We start from the raw sequence: 17,037 nt of genomic DNA, 5'->3' as shown, positions 1-17,037 counted from the left end.
AGCTGGTGGCATCATATTGGGATCTTGGGTAAGTTATTTTAACCCTATGTGCCTCTCTCCACCCAGGAGTAACTGGGGACCTGTGAGGGCAGATACTGTTATGTTAAGCCATTTGCATCTGATGTGGCAGCCTCTGGCTAGTATACTCCCCAGGAAGCTGAGATGATTTCAGGAATGTTTGTACATGTACATGTATGTGTATGTGCAGGGATACTGAAACTAAATGAGTGCCACGAGTCCCTGGTATCAGGTGGATTTGTGCATTCAAAATGAATATTCCTTCATCTATATCACAAGGTGTAAGACTTTCTTGACATTTAGTTGAAGCTTAAATTTACATACAATAAAGCTGTATGACAAAATTAGGATCTGTGTAATTAATTCACCAATTAGGTGTGAATTCTTTGAATTTGTCACGAAGACAGGGCAAATTTTGATTGAAAATGAATACCTGAATGAAATTTCAAATGTGTCTTCAAAATCTGACTATTAAAAGTATTTAACTCACAAATTTGCATAAGTAATTAGCTAATTTTATGAAAATAGAAAACTGTTAATGCTAGTCATTTATTAAAAGTATGTGGTCAAAAACAATTTGTTTATTATATGCGAAACACCTCAACTTAATATAATTGTTAAAACTGCAAACACATATTTTAAAATAATTATCAAATATGCAGATTTAATAAGCAAATGTGCAAAAACTGTGAGGAATACATTGATTTCAATGAAGGCGAAAGAACAGTTGTAATTAATGAAATGTTTGTTTGAAGAAAAAAAAATCGGAAAAATGTATTTGGAGTACCAAAAATCCATACATAGTTCAACGTGATGACCTTCAGATGCATTACATTTCACAAAAAATGATCAAAGTGAATAAAAATGCACATGGCAAAACCCTTTGTTCCATTCTTGCCCTCCCCCCTTGTCTATCCGGTTGTTAGCACTGATGCCAGGTGCACTGAAACATCTATTTTTGCATGATTAAAATAAAAAAGGCACACTGAAACATGACCCACACTCCAACCAAATGCCATGCATTATTTAGGGTATGAGGGAACCTTCTTCCGTAACAAAATCTGGTTAAAAGCATGAATGTTGGCGTTAAAATAAGTTGCAAATCAGCATTTGATCAGTCATGTCATTTGGCCTGACAACATGTGCACGCACACCGGATTCGATGTTCAGATCCCATATACTACCCTTCATAAAAAGGGATTTCCTTAAAATCCCATTGTTCAATAGACATTTATAATTTTTATTCTAAATCTGTAATAATAATAATGAAGGTATTGATCCAATTTGAAGTGCTAAAGCCGAAGAATGCTGGAGGTCTTCTTCTCTCCAAATGATGATGTACATGTATTGTAAAGGATTGGGCCAACAGGAATCTGGCAAATTTTGACCCAAAAAGACTGATTTAAAAAAGCCGAGTTTGCAAATTGGCCAAAAGTGTGTGCCAAGAACTGTGTGTTGATTGACTGGAAGCAACGCATGCCATAGGAACTGTACAACGCTGTGTACGCTGTGCATGTGCTGTGAGCACATACATGTATTTCGGCAACGGAAGTGTTTGAGTGGGTGAAGTGCCTACTGTTAGTCCTCGATGATTTTGGAAGTTCTGAACCCAATTTGTACCCATAAAACTGTTTTTAAATTTTTTTTTCAAAATCAGGGTGCCAACATATGCTCCATGAAAGTATGTTTTACAAACAGCAGATCCAAAGGGGGCAGATCCAGCACATTTTCAATTTATGTACACGTCTGTGCTCTCCTGAGGTTCTCAGTAGACCGTTGTCCCTCTCCCCCCTGGCTCTGTAGGAAATATCACATGTAAACAAAGTATGAGGTCATCTGTAAATAAATGTACATGTAGGCCTATTATAAATACATACATTGTACTCATACATACACGTACATGTATAAGGACATGCACAGTATACATGTACGTGTACATTGTACCATCTCCCTTTTTCTCTCGTGTATTTTAACCAGTTACACGTATTTCAGGTTTTCCTGTGTGTTGTCCAATTGGCCTGTTGAACATGTACATGTACATGTATGCAACCTTAACATGACACACTGCTTGCTGAAACGGCTCATGATGAGTCAGTTCCATAAATGACTGTTATTTACTTCTTAGGCCTCAAAATAATGGTTCCCCCTTCGATTCCTACATGTACATGTAATTGCACTAGGGCATGGATGTGACAGAACGACATGATAGAAACACTGAATGTTTCATTAAAATTTATGTATTCAATGTGGACAGGGTTGCATCATGCATGTACAGGTACCTACAATGTATGGTAATTGCCTAACCTGACATCTATTGAAAAAACATACATGTACAGCACATGTATCGATGTGCGCCTATCTGGCAATGGATTAATGCTTGATCCAAACAGGTACTGCTCTTGCCTTGTTTAATGTTTTTCAAGACAGCCAAGCACTGGTCACCCAAACAGGGTTAATTGTGAGTTCCACAACTGGGGTGGAGGGAGGGTGAATTAGTGAACAGAGCATTCGATGGCAGTGCTGGGACCAAAATTTGGAAAGAAATCCATATCAAATCATCACAATTTTCTAGTGCTGTAGCGTGTTAACCTAAATTCTAAAACTTATTTCCTAGAAGTACTATTACATTTCCCTTTGTTAAGCAGTGTTATGATGCACTGTATATATACACTTGCTCTAACTACTTGCAGACCTCCAAAGCGCTATGTTCCCATTGGAGTTTTTTTTTGGTTCTGTTACCGTAACTTTCCTGAAGAATTACAAAATTAAATGGGAACACATGGTAGACTAACATCCTCGTCAACTTACTGCGATTGTGATGTAAAACTAACAGGCCAAAAAGGGTTGCTGAAGATTTCCACGCAGCCATGGTACATGTAAATTAGCAGGGGCGCAAAACAGTCAAATGGGAACAGTTCCTGTACAAAGCAGATTGACCACGACCAAGCTAAACCTGCGAACCAGACTACTGGTGCACAGAGATTGATAGCGGGCACGCAAAAATGGCTGTATGGTTCCCAGTCTCCAGCTCCGTGCATACTGTACAGCAGCATGCCACCTACACACACAGTGAGGTGTGCCCGGATAAAGCTATACATGCACATTGTGTACAGGGCTTTTCATGTACCGGTTCATCTTATTTGTGGGAGATTTGGCCGAATTCATCTGATTTCGTCATGATTTGTACAGTGCATGCAGACAATGTAATCAGCCAGTTTTATGAGGCCTAACACAGCAAATAAACATTCTGTCACGGTAAAAAAAGTCCAGGTGGGAATGCACGGTAGATTGGCACAAAGGAATGTTGTGGTAAGTTTCCGCATGCCCGTAGAAGAAAAAGTCAGATAGAAACACGCTTCAAGTCACTACTGTGTGTGACTTGGAGCCCTTTGACATTTTATGGGTTTGTAACGCTAGAAGTTTTTTTAATGCAGCCCATACATTTAAGTCAAATTGGGGTTCTGTACATTTTCCTTTGAAAAAATCCACTTTGTCAATCAAATCTTTCCTCAAAAGTCATCAAAACAGATGCACTGACTCCAATGACCCATGGGTTAAGGACTGTGTGACTGACTATTTTTGGAAAAAAATCAGAGCTTTTACTAACCAATGTCTCATTCTCCTGACGAAAAAACACATCACACATTCCGCAGGTGGTGTGAAGTAAGTTACGTATTCCTCATTTGAAATTCGACATTCACTGACGAACAAGTACCAGTGCTTCAACATTGAATAAGTACCAGGTTTACATTCAGCAATCACTCAGGACGCACATCCTCAGAAACCATGGGTTGTAAATGGGACAAAAAACAAACTGCGCGCCACCTACATTTGAGGGCTTGTTTGACCCCTAAAAAACCCATGCCCTGGGTTACAAGGAGTGGTTGGTGATTGAGAACTATGACATCAGCTTCAATGTAATCTGGAGATGGGGCACGGGGTTTGGTTATTCTTTTTTGATTTGAGAAAAGTTTGGTGTGATGTATTCACTTTCCTACTCTGGTTTGAAAATGAAGAACTCCACCAACAAAACTTCAGTCAAAGCCGTTTTGACCATGAAAAACTGCGTTCCCCTGGTTGAAATGGAGGCAGCAGGGTCGCAGAGAACAGTCCCAACTGTAGTGCTGCAGTTGGGCTGGCCCAACTATTGTTGACCAATGCCTGTGGGAATTGTCTCAACATTATCCAAGTCAATGTGTCTCACGCTTGACACAATTCATCTAAAATGTGGCACTTCATCTCTTCATCTAGCCCTATGACCAATGACATGGCATTTGTAAACATCATGCAAACAGGACTTCTCTGCTGTAGTTGGGCGGGCCCAACTGTAGCACTCTAGTTGGGACGGACCCAACTATAGTTGGGACTGATGGTAGTTGGGGCATAATAGCACTAGTAGTATTTTACTGACATGACTGAATGAATTTGAAGTTTATAAACAAAGAAGTTTGGCAATAACGCACGAGGAAAGTCGAGGACAAGTGCGCCATGTTAAGGAACTTAACGTACGCGGTACACACAACACAGGCATGACATGCATGACATGGCTAACGCCGTAACTACGGGCACTACCATTGCTAAACCTTTACAAATCTCCATTCAAAATATGCACGAACAATCTTCGGCTTACTTTCGACATTGCCAGCTCCTCTAGAGTAGACGTCATCTCTTGCACCTGCTTCTGGAGAAGTTTACTTCTCGAGGAAACATTCCAGTAATTGAATGCTAGCACACATATGACGATAAGGAGCCCAAAAGTGAGAAACTGGGGAGTTTTTCCTCTCGACATCCCGTTCGGTGCCATCTTACTCTTACGCTGCATGTTTGCCAACAAGATTGTTGAGCAAAAGCTGGTTACCGGCGCGATACAGAAAAATCGACTAAGAGAGACATGAGTACCAGTTAAAGGCAGTTCACGTTAGCAGGTGCATGGTCATAGTATTGTGGTTGGAGTGACAGGTGGATGTACCGGCGACTATGGGGGAGGGGGAGGGACGTGGCTTGCGCCCCATCACAAACTATGTGAATCGATCATAATGTCATCTGCAACGTTTTAGCATCGACAAAACAGTTTTCCTTTTGATAATACTCCGATGTGATGCACCGAGGATTTGTCGTTGGGAGGAAGACTCGGACCGGATTTAACCCCCCCCACCATGGAGGTAGGAAACACGCTCCCGGCCCCTCAATCACCCTTGGGACCACCACTATACTCCAATAAAGGGATTAATGTCCGTCCTATGTGACTAAGCCTATGTACGAGAGAAAACAAATCTGTAAATATCAAATACAAACACACCCAATACTACTAACGATTATGATTTCGTCTCTCGCACGATAACTGTGTATAGTACTTCTTTTTCCACAATCGACTTTACTCATTTCGCCTTCCTTGCTTTCCCTTCTTGAATGTTATGTTGACTTAAATCTACGTCCTTAATACCCCCCCCCAAAAAACACCCTCACCAAAAGAACATTAATTAATAAAAAAGTTAAACTAACGATGCCGTGATAATTTTAAGACGACATTCTGCAACGCATGTAAAGGTTAGTGCATCAGTAACAGTATGGTGCAGTGCACTATCTGTGTATCCACCTGTCGGTAACAACTTGACATAAAGAATCTGACGGGCCTACCCCCCCACACACACACAAACCCCCACATGGAAATTTCCTGGATGCCCCTGCACCAAACCTGATTCAATCCAATTCAAATTCAATTTATTCAACATTTATTTAAATACTTTCACAACTAGATCAAATTCAAAATCCCAATGAAAAAAAGTAGATAAACACAACAAGAACAGTGCATGTCTGAAACTATATAAACAAGCTGTGACGCTAAAAGAGGATAAATGTACATGTATAGTGCTCTTCGTATAAGCCGAGGCTTGTAATGATCAGCCTGCACTGTGCGTATGTGTACACGCGCCTATATGCTTTACAGTTCAGACAGGTTTGTTCTCAGCAAAAAACAAGCTTTTCGTGTCATGCTAACCACACAGCTGGGGATTTCAACAGCTGTCTCTACCATATGCATTAAAAAAAACTTTCTTTTGGCGCCACAAAACATATCGATCTTTTTAACGTCCATGCGAACTGTTGCTATGGTTCCACAGCTGACTGAGAATTCATGACCTGCAATATTTTGTTGCGTTCATGCATGTTTCCCGTGAGCATATAATGATAAAGAATATCACGAATTCTTGTGGTTCGGTCATAGTTTTACTTACAAGAGTAAAGTATGTCTTTGAATTGAAAAAGGATAGGGCTTGACAGAAATTCACAGAACATATCTAGCCCTGAATTATGATTTAAGAAAAGGATCTTGAATTGTGATGCTACATTTCAATAGACGTATTCGCGGCGTCCCAAATTTTAGTCGTATTCCTGAACTTACAGTATAAATTTGAAACTCTTAATGGGATGGTACCAGGTGATTTTGGGGGTTGGAATGAAATCGTAGAATATAGAATGGTTCTTTGAATTTAACGTTTCCAAATAAATACACTACGTTTGGGAATATGACATAAGTTGGGTCCCCATGAATGGGGCCTTGGCCGTTTTCCAATACTCAACTTCGACTCCGTTCAGGTTTCAAAAGGTTTTTTTTTTACAACCTGACTTTGAAGCTGTAAGCGCAGTAATTAGTCTAATAGTGCCACAAAACATCAAATAAGATGCAACAGAGCAAAAACTTACAGTAATCCAATTTGATTTAAACGCTTCAGGCCCACAATCGGGGGTTGGTTTCGGGGACAAACCTGAGACGGAGATGAAGTTGAGTATTGGAAAACGGCCCCATTCACTCATGAGCAGCGTCGGGGTTTTGGAGCGCCCCCGCATTACATAATAGCAACTCGGCTTTGTTTGTTATAGGCCTTTCGTGCTTAACTTAAAATAAAAACGAAAAACAACATTTCAGTATTTGGGTGAGTAAAGCATGAAGTTCATAGTTTCTGCGGCGACGGAGGACTTTTTGTTTGAGCTAGCATCTCGAGTGGCAGGGGGACTAGAATGAGGAGAACCACAGACAGAACGAAGCCGCGTATTGGAAAATACTTCACGGTCTCGCTTTTCCCTTATGTTAACTAATGTTCTACCCTTTTCTTTCAAGTTAAAGTGCTGTTAACAGGTGATGCAATGTAATCTTTTAAATGCTTTAAATGTGTACCACGGTGTCCGGTTCAAAAGTGTGATGTCATTCCTGTGACAAATCTAGAGGTTACAGCTTTTTCAGTACCAACATTTGCTAGAATTTGGGATATTTTACTATCGTGATTTTTATGAGATCAATCAGTGGTCAACAAGATGGTCGCTCGACCCAGCTTGGCCAGGGTTGTAGACTGTCGGAGAAAGATCAACAACCTGACTCGTTCAACAGCGGCGTGTAACATTTCCCCCGTAAGCTATTGGAATGGCCGATCAATATACTTTGGAACAATTATGCTGTTGAAAGGAGAGCTGTTCGTCTAGGCCTAAGAGTAAAACTTGCACATTAACGCTTGGGTGCTGTGTTGATTTGTTCTTGAGAAATATGAGAATTTGACAGGTGACTGATTTCCTCAAATTAGACTATGAAAACAGATCCACCATTACGAAAAGGAGGGTGTCGGTATAGTACACGTCGTGTGACTTCGGCCACTCCCACAGCTACATGTGTCCTTAAATTAGTGGTGGAAGCAGCCCTGACTTGGTCTTTGTCCTACAACCAAACAGTGACAAGGTTTTCTCAAAAACCATGCTGACAAACAAACTCCCTCTTTGCATGAAACATACACAAGTATGACACAGGGGGAAGTGGGATCTTTGTTTCTGTTATTTGCTTAATTATACTGTAAATAATTATCCAATGACAAAACGTACATATCACATGTATCGATTAATTGAAGGATTTGGACAAAAGGCCATCGCATCTGGTATGGAACACGCGCAAGGTACGTGGACATTATCATTTGACGTGTGTTTATTATGTTCACAACGGCACCGTGTAGATATTCACAGCATTCAAGCTATTACAACCCGGATTCAAACATCTGTGTCAATTTTAAGTACAAGAAAGGCTTCCATCTAAAATCACGTTTGGTTTGTATCTGCAGTGTGTAAAAAGTTGTAGCTGCGAACATTTATTTTAAAAGATCGGAGGACCCATTAGTTGCTGCTGCAGAGGTTTGTAACTTGAAGACGCACGCGACACTTCAATGGGTGTCGCCCACACTTAATGTTGAGCATTTGGCTGATCTTTCCGTTGTACAGGTGGCTCCATCTTCCGTTTTTCAAGACCTCCCAGAACACGCGTACAGAGCATTTCGTGTCTGTGACACCTGCAAATTGGCATTGCCAAGTTTTAGTCGACCTTTGATTAAAAACAGTAGATAGCGACATTCTTCACAGGCATGCCTGCTAAGAATGCCTCGTTCGTCCTGGCCTCCCTGGCGCTCCTCAGCCTGGGCTTCAACCTCTACAGGCGAGTATTCACTGCCAACGAAATGCTGAGATGCACCAAGGACCTCCAGATGACCCGAAGAAACTCCATAGTAGTACGCGAGCGGCTGGTCCGAACGGCAGCCATGCTGACCGAACTGAACCGGACCATAGCGGGGTTGGGAGAGCCCAATGGCCCGGCCGCCGACAGGTCTGCTCTTGGCGGAAAGCTGTGGCCATCAGAAAACGAGGACTTGGTGGTCAGGATCAGCGCGATGAAACGGGAAAACGATAAAGCCAAGGTGTACCTAGTCAAGCTGCAAGAAGACCTGAAGGGGACTGAGAAAGAGGCGAGCTTAGCAATACTTAACGGCGGGAAATTGACTGATGAGATCAATGATTTGAGAGAAGAGTTCAAACGACTTAAGCGACAATTGGCAAGTATAATTAAATTAAAATGTGCTAATGGACTATTTTATTTGAGAATGGAAACACGACGAATGCAGTGGAAGTTCATCTGCACCCAATATTTGTCCACTTCACGGTATTTGCTATTAAAACGATCAATGTAATGCTTCAAGAGCATTCCCCGATTACAGTGTGTCCCAAATGTCCAGGCTTGATAATGTTTATGATTTCATTTTACTTGAAATCTGCCTCGTATCAGTAACACGAGCGCTCAAAATTGAGTTGGCATCAACTGGTCTGTACTTATCAACTTGTCTCAGTGCATCATCGTCTCCTGCGAAATCAAATTTGCTTGTGTCTATGACAGAATACAGCTTGATTGTCCAACCCAAATAACATGAAATTATAAGCATCCTCAAGCCAAGAGTGTCCTCTTTAAAAAGATACACATACCTCCAGCTGACATTTTGTATTTAAACCAAATTTTCAGGGGAGGGCAAAATGTGAGGAGAACATTATGCAATTTTTAAGGCTTTAATTGATTGTTTTGTTGAATGTTGGTTCTTTCTACACGCTTGGGGAATATGAGAACTGAAACCGGCCCCCAAATCGCTCCTCTTGTATTTACAAAAATAGGCCTTTTTAGGGATGGATGGTCCCAATTTGTCTTCCCCGAATCCGCTGATGGCGGAAAGGGCGCTTTATTGGAAACAAATTCCTTTTGAGCCGACAGCATTGGCTGTCTTTTTCACTTCGCTGGTTTACGTTTATTAAGTGAACATAAACCAGAGTGTTGGTATATGAGTCCCTAGCTGGACCAAGAGAGGGAGCAATTTTCCTAGCAACGGAGGCTCCTTTGGTCGGAACCAGATCGTATAGCGCCGCTTGGCGGCGCTATACGATCATTGGTCGGAACTGCACTTTGCTGGTTTACGAACAACTTTGAAATGCACGCGATACGGTTGTGTCGCCACCAACAACATTAACACTCCCGACCAACGTGGGTGCTTCTACCCAAGGCGGATAGAAAGTGTTCCCAAGTCATACAATTCCTGTTCTGATCCACAAAAGGCTACATGAAATTGTACTGGGAAGGGGGGTAATCGTTCGACCCAGCCTCTCTGTTGTTGACTGGTGAGGGACACTTCCAACCCATACTGATATCATTCCTTAATGTATTTCTTTTCCATTCAACTGCATTTGCAGAAGGCAGCAGTGCGCAAGGACATTTCCTAAGTCATACCGACGACATGCACCCACTACGACGTCATTCAAACATGAAAAGGTCAACAACAGTACTGTTGTCTTGCTCCCCCGTGTTGATGTGGATGGATCTGGGAATGAGTCGTCACAAAGGCTTCGCACTCTGAAGCAGATGCCCCAAATAAAAGGGACTGCTGTTCTGGACCCACTGTTGGAGCGATGGGACGGGGTTGACGTTAACAACATTTTGGATTGGATCCGACGCCAGCTTAGTGAACGGCTTACCGAGTCATCATTCAACTCTATACGGATTCATGAACCAATTTTGAAAACATGAATGGGAAAATGTAAAATAGTAATGGACAAAAACCGGGGAAGGCTCATTCTTCAGCTCAGCGGCTCGGTTTGAGTTATGCGAAACCTCTTATACTTTACAGCCGCTGGAAATTTGGAAAACAGAGGCTTGTAATATAGGTTCACTGAACTTGTCAACTATCTGCAGTGTTCATTTACATCAGATCTGAAATTTCAATTCAAGAAACCTTCGTGTGCTCTCTTTTCCTATTCTCAACTGAAAAGAATGTGGTGTCAAGTTAACACTCTCGATATTTATGACAACACATTACCGGTGTTGTCTGACATGGGTACCGAAGGTGTTTATCTAGGATATAGTATTTTGTGTGTGTGTGCCAATAGTATTCCTTCGACTTTAGGATGCTCAACGCCCAAATCTGGGGGCGGGGAGATAGCCCATTCCCCCTCGATGATCAACCCTATTCCATTTGATCTAGTTAGAATTTGAAAATCCGAAACTTCAGAACATATTCCACCTCGTTGAGGAAAGCAGACACGTTTTTGTCAATACAACATAAAATCTGATAGCTCTCTAAGTCAACTAGGGTGCAAGTGGGACTTGCCTGTTAGCTTTGTTTTAACAAATAAGTTTCTTTAAAAATTCACGAACAGGTTTTAACTAATTTTAAACTTGGTCTTTATTATGCAAGTAAAAAATTGACCGTTTTAAATCTCAGCATAAATTCACCATTCGAAATTATTTTGGAATGTAATTACAAAGCACGTTAAAATGGTTGTTAAGAAAAAAATCAACATAAATGCGACAGTGTTACATTTCTATACAAACCACATTAAACATTTAACAGTGTACCATGAATACATTAAACATTCATACATGCTGTTGGAGAAATAATCTCTCTTCCATTTCTGTTGTATGGGCTACCACTGCTTATGAAAATGGCAACTTATTTTCGGCATAATGTAAGACTAACCCGTTGTGATCTGGAATACGACCCTTTCCCCCTGTTGTCATGATAAAATTATGAAAATCATGTCATCGTTAATTTTTTTGTAGGGTGTTAAAGTTGACTTGACGGCCTTAAAGGTACCATGTGATAGAAATATTTTACTAACTATTAAATCTTTGAAATTGCTCCTTTGTGTTACAGATAACCTTATTTTATGTTTGTTTTGCTATTCTTATCTGTATTTTGCATATTCATGACTAAAACTGTGATGTAATCCGAGGCACTAAACCTCGACGTTGCATTGATTTGTGCACAAAAATTGCTAGAGTTTTTATAATTTTCTATCAAAGCTTTCCACTTCCTTTGGCACGTTCGTTGTTCTGTAAGTATGTGGCAATAGGCCAGAGAGAAACGTTTTCCCTGAAATGTTTTCAAAAAGCAAATTTGGGGTTCAAAATTTGAACATGAAAACATGCAAATTGAACAGTGTCTTCCTAGATTAACATTGTACCGATAGCGCCCTCACTTGTCCAGAAAAGCTTCATCAATTTTGAATTTATAAAAATGTGCATTTTTACAGTTCACTTAACTTCAGAAAGATTCCAAACAGTTTCATGAATTCAAGGAGAGTAAAAGTGATTTTTAAGAAAAATTTATTGCATTGATCCTTTAACTTGGCAGGTAAATTACTTATAATTAGTTTTTCCCCCTTTTTTAAAGAAGAGCAATTTTTAATTAAGGGAATGATTTATCTTGCATAAATCATATCAACAACAAATAAATAAAAAAGATAGGATTTATATTGTGTATGCCATTGACCATCCTTCATTTATTGTTTCCCAGAAACCTGCTGTATAAGACGAGAGGCATTTTGGGTCCAGTATTCACAGGTTTCCAGCCACTGACTTTTTTGCAACGGGAAGATGAACACTCGGACCACACACATTTGAAATGATTTTTTTTGGGGAGATTGGTCACTTGTTGCAAGCTCTGATTTCAAAAATAGCTTGTAATTCCAATGCCTCATGCCCAGTGCTGTAAATCGGCGGATGGGGTGGGGAAATGTGGGGGGGGATGACATGCTTGGCCGTGCAAATTTGAACAGCGGACAATTTGCTGACACTGTATGACACTATATAGAGAGAGGTATTCACGATACAAATGTACATCTGTAAAAAGTATTATATTGGTATTCATTTTCTCTTACTGTTCTCCCTTTTTGAGTGCTGTTGAGGGAAGTCCGATGAATTCTTCACATCCGTCGGCCTTAATTTTTCTTTCTCACCACGAAAGAGTGGGCCATAATTCAATAGCCCATCCTCCACCCAAAAAGTAGAGGGAATATATATCCCTATCCCCGGGATTTAGGCCTTTCTTGGGTCTTTTTCAACAGGGATCATCACCCTGCCAGATTTTGTTTAACAATTTATCCAACCTCAAACCACTAGGAGTAGTTTTTACACCCCGAAAAACAAATCCAAGGTATTTCATGCTATGAGCCTCGAGCTGGAACAAGAGAGGGCGCAATTTTTCTCGCAACCCAGGCTCCTACAGTGGGAACTGCACTTCGCCAGTTTATAAGAAACTATGGAAATAATGTACTTGCACAGTCGCATCTCAACAAAAAATCAGTAGTCCCCACCAACATGGCTCTTTTCAACTGATGAGAGGGTGCTTCTTTTCAACGCAGATTGTCTATAGCTGTAGTTGGTGCGACATGCCTCTGGTCTACATGAAGCGATGCACAAACACAAATCACTCGAAAAGTGGGTTGGCTAAATCATCAATGTCAGTTTGTAATGACCAATTATTAGGTGATAATAATTTATATAATTATTAACAACAAAGTTAACGTAGAGCAAATACCACACTGTATGCACGGCCCCTACTCCATAGTGTTGAAACTGAGATGAAATTTCGGAGGGGAGGGCCTTCCGGCTGTACATAAATGATTTTCTATTAGGAATTAAAGCAAATAACCGTGGCTTGGACAGTGGAACCTCACTGATAAGAGGTCCTTTAGACTTTGCAAATTAACATTTTGTAACAGGAACATTGTATTATCAGGAATAAAAACAATGAATAATGATAACAATAATTATAATACGGGATTTCTATAGCGCCATTCCATCTAGATCATGGCGCTAAGGGTAACAATGACCAATGATAAAATGACGTTTTTCGTTTGTTTGTTGGGGTGTTTGTTTGTTTTTTGTTTAGGATGAAGCAGTTTCCAGAGCAGGTATTGTATGGACAGGTACTGTATTCCACAATGTGGGACTGGAGATTGTAAAGGCTTTGTCAGTGACACTGTTTTTGATCTCGGTACTGACAGGTCGACCAGGAATATGTAGTGTGAAGCAATGATCCAGATATTTAGGAACTGTGTGGTAAACGAGCAGAGCTATCTAAATTGAATTCCCTGTCGGACAGGAAGCTGGTGAAGTCGGGCAAGCAGTAAAGACACCGGTTCGCGCCAGCCAGCAGCGGATAACGCGGGTAGTGCGATTCTGAAGTCGTTGGAGTCTTGTTAGATGTGTTTCAGCAACGCCAAAAATAACAGAGAATTGCAATAATCAAGCTGCGAGAGAACAAGGGCTCGGATGAAGTGATGACCGAAATCAAAATCAAGGTATCGGCGAATTCGTGACATGTTCCGAAGGTGGAAGTTAATAGACCGCAGCGTGTGTAGACATGGACATGTGGACATTTATGCTTCAGAACAAAGGATTGGGACCTAACCTTTCCTGACTATAAGCAGAATGTTGCAGTGTTCTCATTAAAGAGGTTTGTACGTTCGTCTGTATAGGTTGTGATTTCATGAACTTCCCTGGAGGTGGAGCACCGGCCCCATAAATACGCTACTAGGCCCCCATGTAGTACGCTTCAAATGTCCTGCTTAAAAAACTCAAGGCAAGACATTTCATGTATCTTTGGCATCCAGAAATGCTGGAAAGTTATCAGACTGTGAAAAATGTCAAAATATTACATACCTCGTTGGAAAAGTTTCGCTTAAACTCCAAACATTTTCAGAAAACATTGTCACCTATAGCCTTTCGATCCCGGAAAGGTGTCTGATTTACCACGCCCCTCATGAAAACATGCACGCTCACGTGCAAGCGTTCCCCACGATAGTGAATAAAGCGATCTTTTCCCATAATGTGACAATCTGTAATGTTTGCGATTGACGGCAGATATAGCGGTGAACTGATTCCACGTGAGAGCGATACCTTCAAATATTACAAAGGAAACGTCATAAAACATCTAATGATGAACTCTCCTCGAAGAAGTAGACACTCTCACCATACTGAACTTTTGTAGTCTTGTTTCCTTTTAGGTGCTTCATCAACTCGCGGCGCATCTTCTCTTGTCTCTGGAACATCTTGAACCTTTGTTTTCTCAGATGCAAAGAGGCTTTCTTCAGTCTGTTCACGGTGGTCTTGTATTCCTCATTGTCTTGTGTCAGCCTGACCACGCGTCGCTTCGCGTCTCGTAACCGTTGGTCCAGTCGGCGAGTGGCGTTCACCAGGACGGCCAGCGACGCTGCGTCGGCTCGAATCCTGGCCAGTAGTTGCCCCTCGTGGGAGCGAAGCGCAAAGCGCTCCGTGGAGGAGCTCCAGTAGCTGGCCAGCAGGAAGGAGATGGTGAGCAGCAAGACGAGCAACGTGGACGGGGACGAGGCGTCGCGGAGATGTCCTCGGAGTAAGGAGCCAGTCATCGCGTCCACTTGTCCGCATCTATGCCACAGTGTTGTGAAGGCACCTGTTTTCCAGCTACCCTGGATTATTCACCTCTGGATAAAACCATAGCCGTGCATATTCGCATGTGTCTACCTTTTTCCATATTTTTCTTTATAATGATGAAACCAACGAAAATCCGTCACACATTGTCTTCGCCGTTCTTAAGTGCACATTAAAGGTTACCACACTGGCAGTATGCATCAACACAAAATTTCTGGCATAGATAAGGCTCATTTGTATCCTTGGAGCCCATCACTCGACCATTCAGTTGATCACGCCAGCCTTCCAGCTCTGGGGAAGCCAGAGATGTTGCCACAATTGTTATGGAAAATACAAAAATTTCATTGGCTGAGTGACGCACAAAGAAACACTACCGTTAAGCAAATCCTTATCGACCCATCTGTACATGCCCGTTTATGATAAAGAGTGGAAACTGTTAAGGATGAACCGTCGCCTTAGTAACGAGGAAAAAGCTAAAAATAGCGGTATAACAGTACTACAGTGATGCATCGTGGACACATTGAATCCTTGTCATTATTAGAATGTGTGTCAAGCAATTACGGACGCCCCCGTCATACTTGTCATAACACTTGATCTATTTGTATACGCGGAATTAAATACCAACAGCCTTCATCGGCCATTATGCAAAATAGGAAAACCTGATAACAAAAAATGAAACAATAAAATTCTCGACATGGTCTCAAGCGACCGTCTGCAAATTTAACATTTTTTGTCTGTTTTATGATTGGAGCTGATCGAAACCGCCACTTGACGTGAATGTCACGAAAGTGGGAGACTCAGTATACATGTACTTGAGCTCCTCCCATTTACTGCAGCTCTGTGTTTCATCATCCGAGGAAAAGCACTAAGCGAGAACAAGCAAAACCCAACCAGAAAATATTGTGTAGTGTATATAAAAGAAGAGGGAAAGTGGATTGAAACTGATCTACATGTCGTGAGGCTTGTGGATGATTTTTTTTGCTGTAGAATTATAGACTTTTTAAAAAATATTATGACGGTTTCACTCATGTGTCGTAAATTTTCTACGCTTCAAAACGTGGCGAGCCTGGCGAGATGGATCTCGTTTTGGGTGTCAACTTTGCATGCCTTGGAAGATTTGCCGAACATGATTTTGAGGCAGGGCATTGAATGAACTGAAACTATCTTCTATCTATTCAACAGAGGAATTTTCTCTTAACGGTTCAGCATAAAACCTAGGTTGCCTCGGAATATACCACTCTCGGACTGAACTATATGTATATCTTTTTAGTGAATGGCAGCTCTGATAAAATATTAAACTATGGCATTTTTATTTTGCTGGTTTTTTAACTGGTACATAAAGAATATACTGTATCACTCCCACGTCATTTTAATATGTATTTCACAATAGAGCCTTCAAGCTGACCCCTGAAGGCACTCTTCCAAATCCCTGAATAGGAAAAATAATGTGCAAACATTGGAATTTGCAATCATTTTGAGCTTCTTTACTTCTTATAAAAATCACCTGCGAAAAAAGGACTTTGTAAAAGATTTACTAGCTTATAAATTATTTTATAAGACTGAAAAATTTCCCGACCTGAAGGGGAAATATTATGCAAAATAATGACTTTATTTATGAGAAAAATTGACTTTTCACTTCCGAAAATATAAAAGACATGACAACCAATACAACACTCGTACACACGCAGACGAAAGTTTCACAATTTAGTTTAGCAGTCTATAAACAAAGTTTTAAAAAACCTGCGTTTATTCCCCGCCCCCAAATCTAACCTTTGCTGACGAGAAATGCCTCGAGGCAGCCTGATCACATTTTTACACAAAACGCTGGGGAAAATCAAGACTAATATCGTGGCTCTGGAGGCATTTACTAAAGCGGTGCGAAGTCTAACATTTCAACTATTAAGGAAACTTCCACGAGGCATGAAGACGAGTCTTCTCTTACGACTGGCCACAAAAACCACTTTCCCATGAGGAAAGTACAT

General features: G+C 41.0%; 2 protein-coding genes across 10 annotated transcripts in view; one reads left to right on the top strand and one right to left on the bottom strand.

Moving 5' to 3' along the window:
* The window catches only part of LOC110977315 (uncharacterized), a 35,536-nt gene extending 30,667 nt beyond the window's left edge, over positions 1–4,869 (bottom strand). For 4 of the 9 annotated variants that reach the window (XM_087137503.1, XM_087137504.1, XM_087137505.1 and 1 more), the window contains exon 1: positions 4,649–4,869. In XM_087137503.1, the coding sequence (XP_086993629.1) occupies positions 4,649–4,840 (192 nt within the window). In that variant the 5' untranslated portion in view covers positions 4,841–4,869. The remainder of the gene's footprint in view (positions 1–4,648) is intronic. The other 5 variants (XM_087137506.1, XM_087137507.1, XM_087137508.1 and 2 more) reach the window with 2 other exon arrangements.
* Positions 4,870–4,976: 107 nt separating this feature from the next.
* On the top strand, positions 4,977–11,500 carry LOC110977327 (uncharacterized). The gene is made up of 3 exons (XM_022231330.2): positions 4,977–5,180; positions 8,275–8,879; positions 10,057–11,500. Exons 2-3 carry the CDS (start codon positions 8,415–8,417, stop codon positions 10,084–10,086), a joined length of 495 nt encoding a protein of 164 aa, XP_022087022.2. The 5' UTR covers positions 4,977–5,180; positions 8,275–8,414; the 3' UTR covers positions 10,087–11,500.
* The last annotated feature ends 5,537 nt before the right edge of the window (positions 11,501–17,037 follow it).

The sequence above is a fragment of the Acanthaster planci genome, linkage group LG05 (genome assembly GCF_054643075.1).
Source record: "Acanthaster planci isolate LZ-2023a linkage group LG05, COTS_SCS, whole genome shotgun sequence".
NCBI classification, from domain to species: domain Eukaryota; kingdom Metazoa; phylum Echinodermata; class Asteroidea; order Valvatida; family Acanthasteridae; genus Acanthaster; species Acanthaster planci.
This window is presented reverse-complemented; position numbering and strand designations above follow the sequence as displayed.

Excerpts from the sequence above, each read along its gene's own strand:
- LOC110977327 (XM_022231330.2), top strand. The coding sequence starts at position 8,415 with ATGCCTGCTAAGAATGCCTCGTTCGTCCTGGCCTCCCTGGCGCTCCTC. Across the intron at positions 8,880-10,056 it reads AACGACTTAAGCGACAATTG|AAGGCAGCAGTGCGCAAGGA; the intron begins GCAAGTATAATT and ends CTGCATTTGCAG.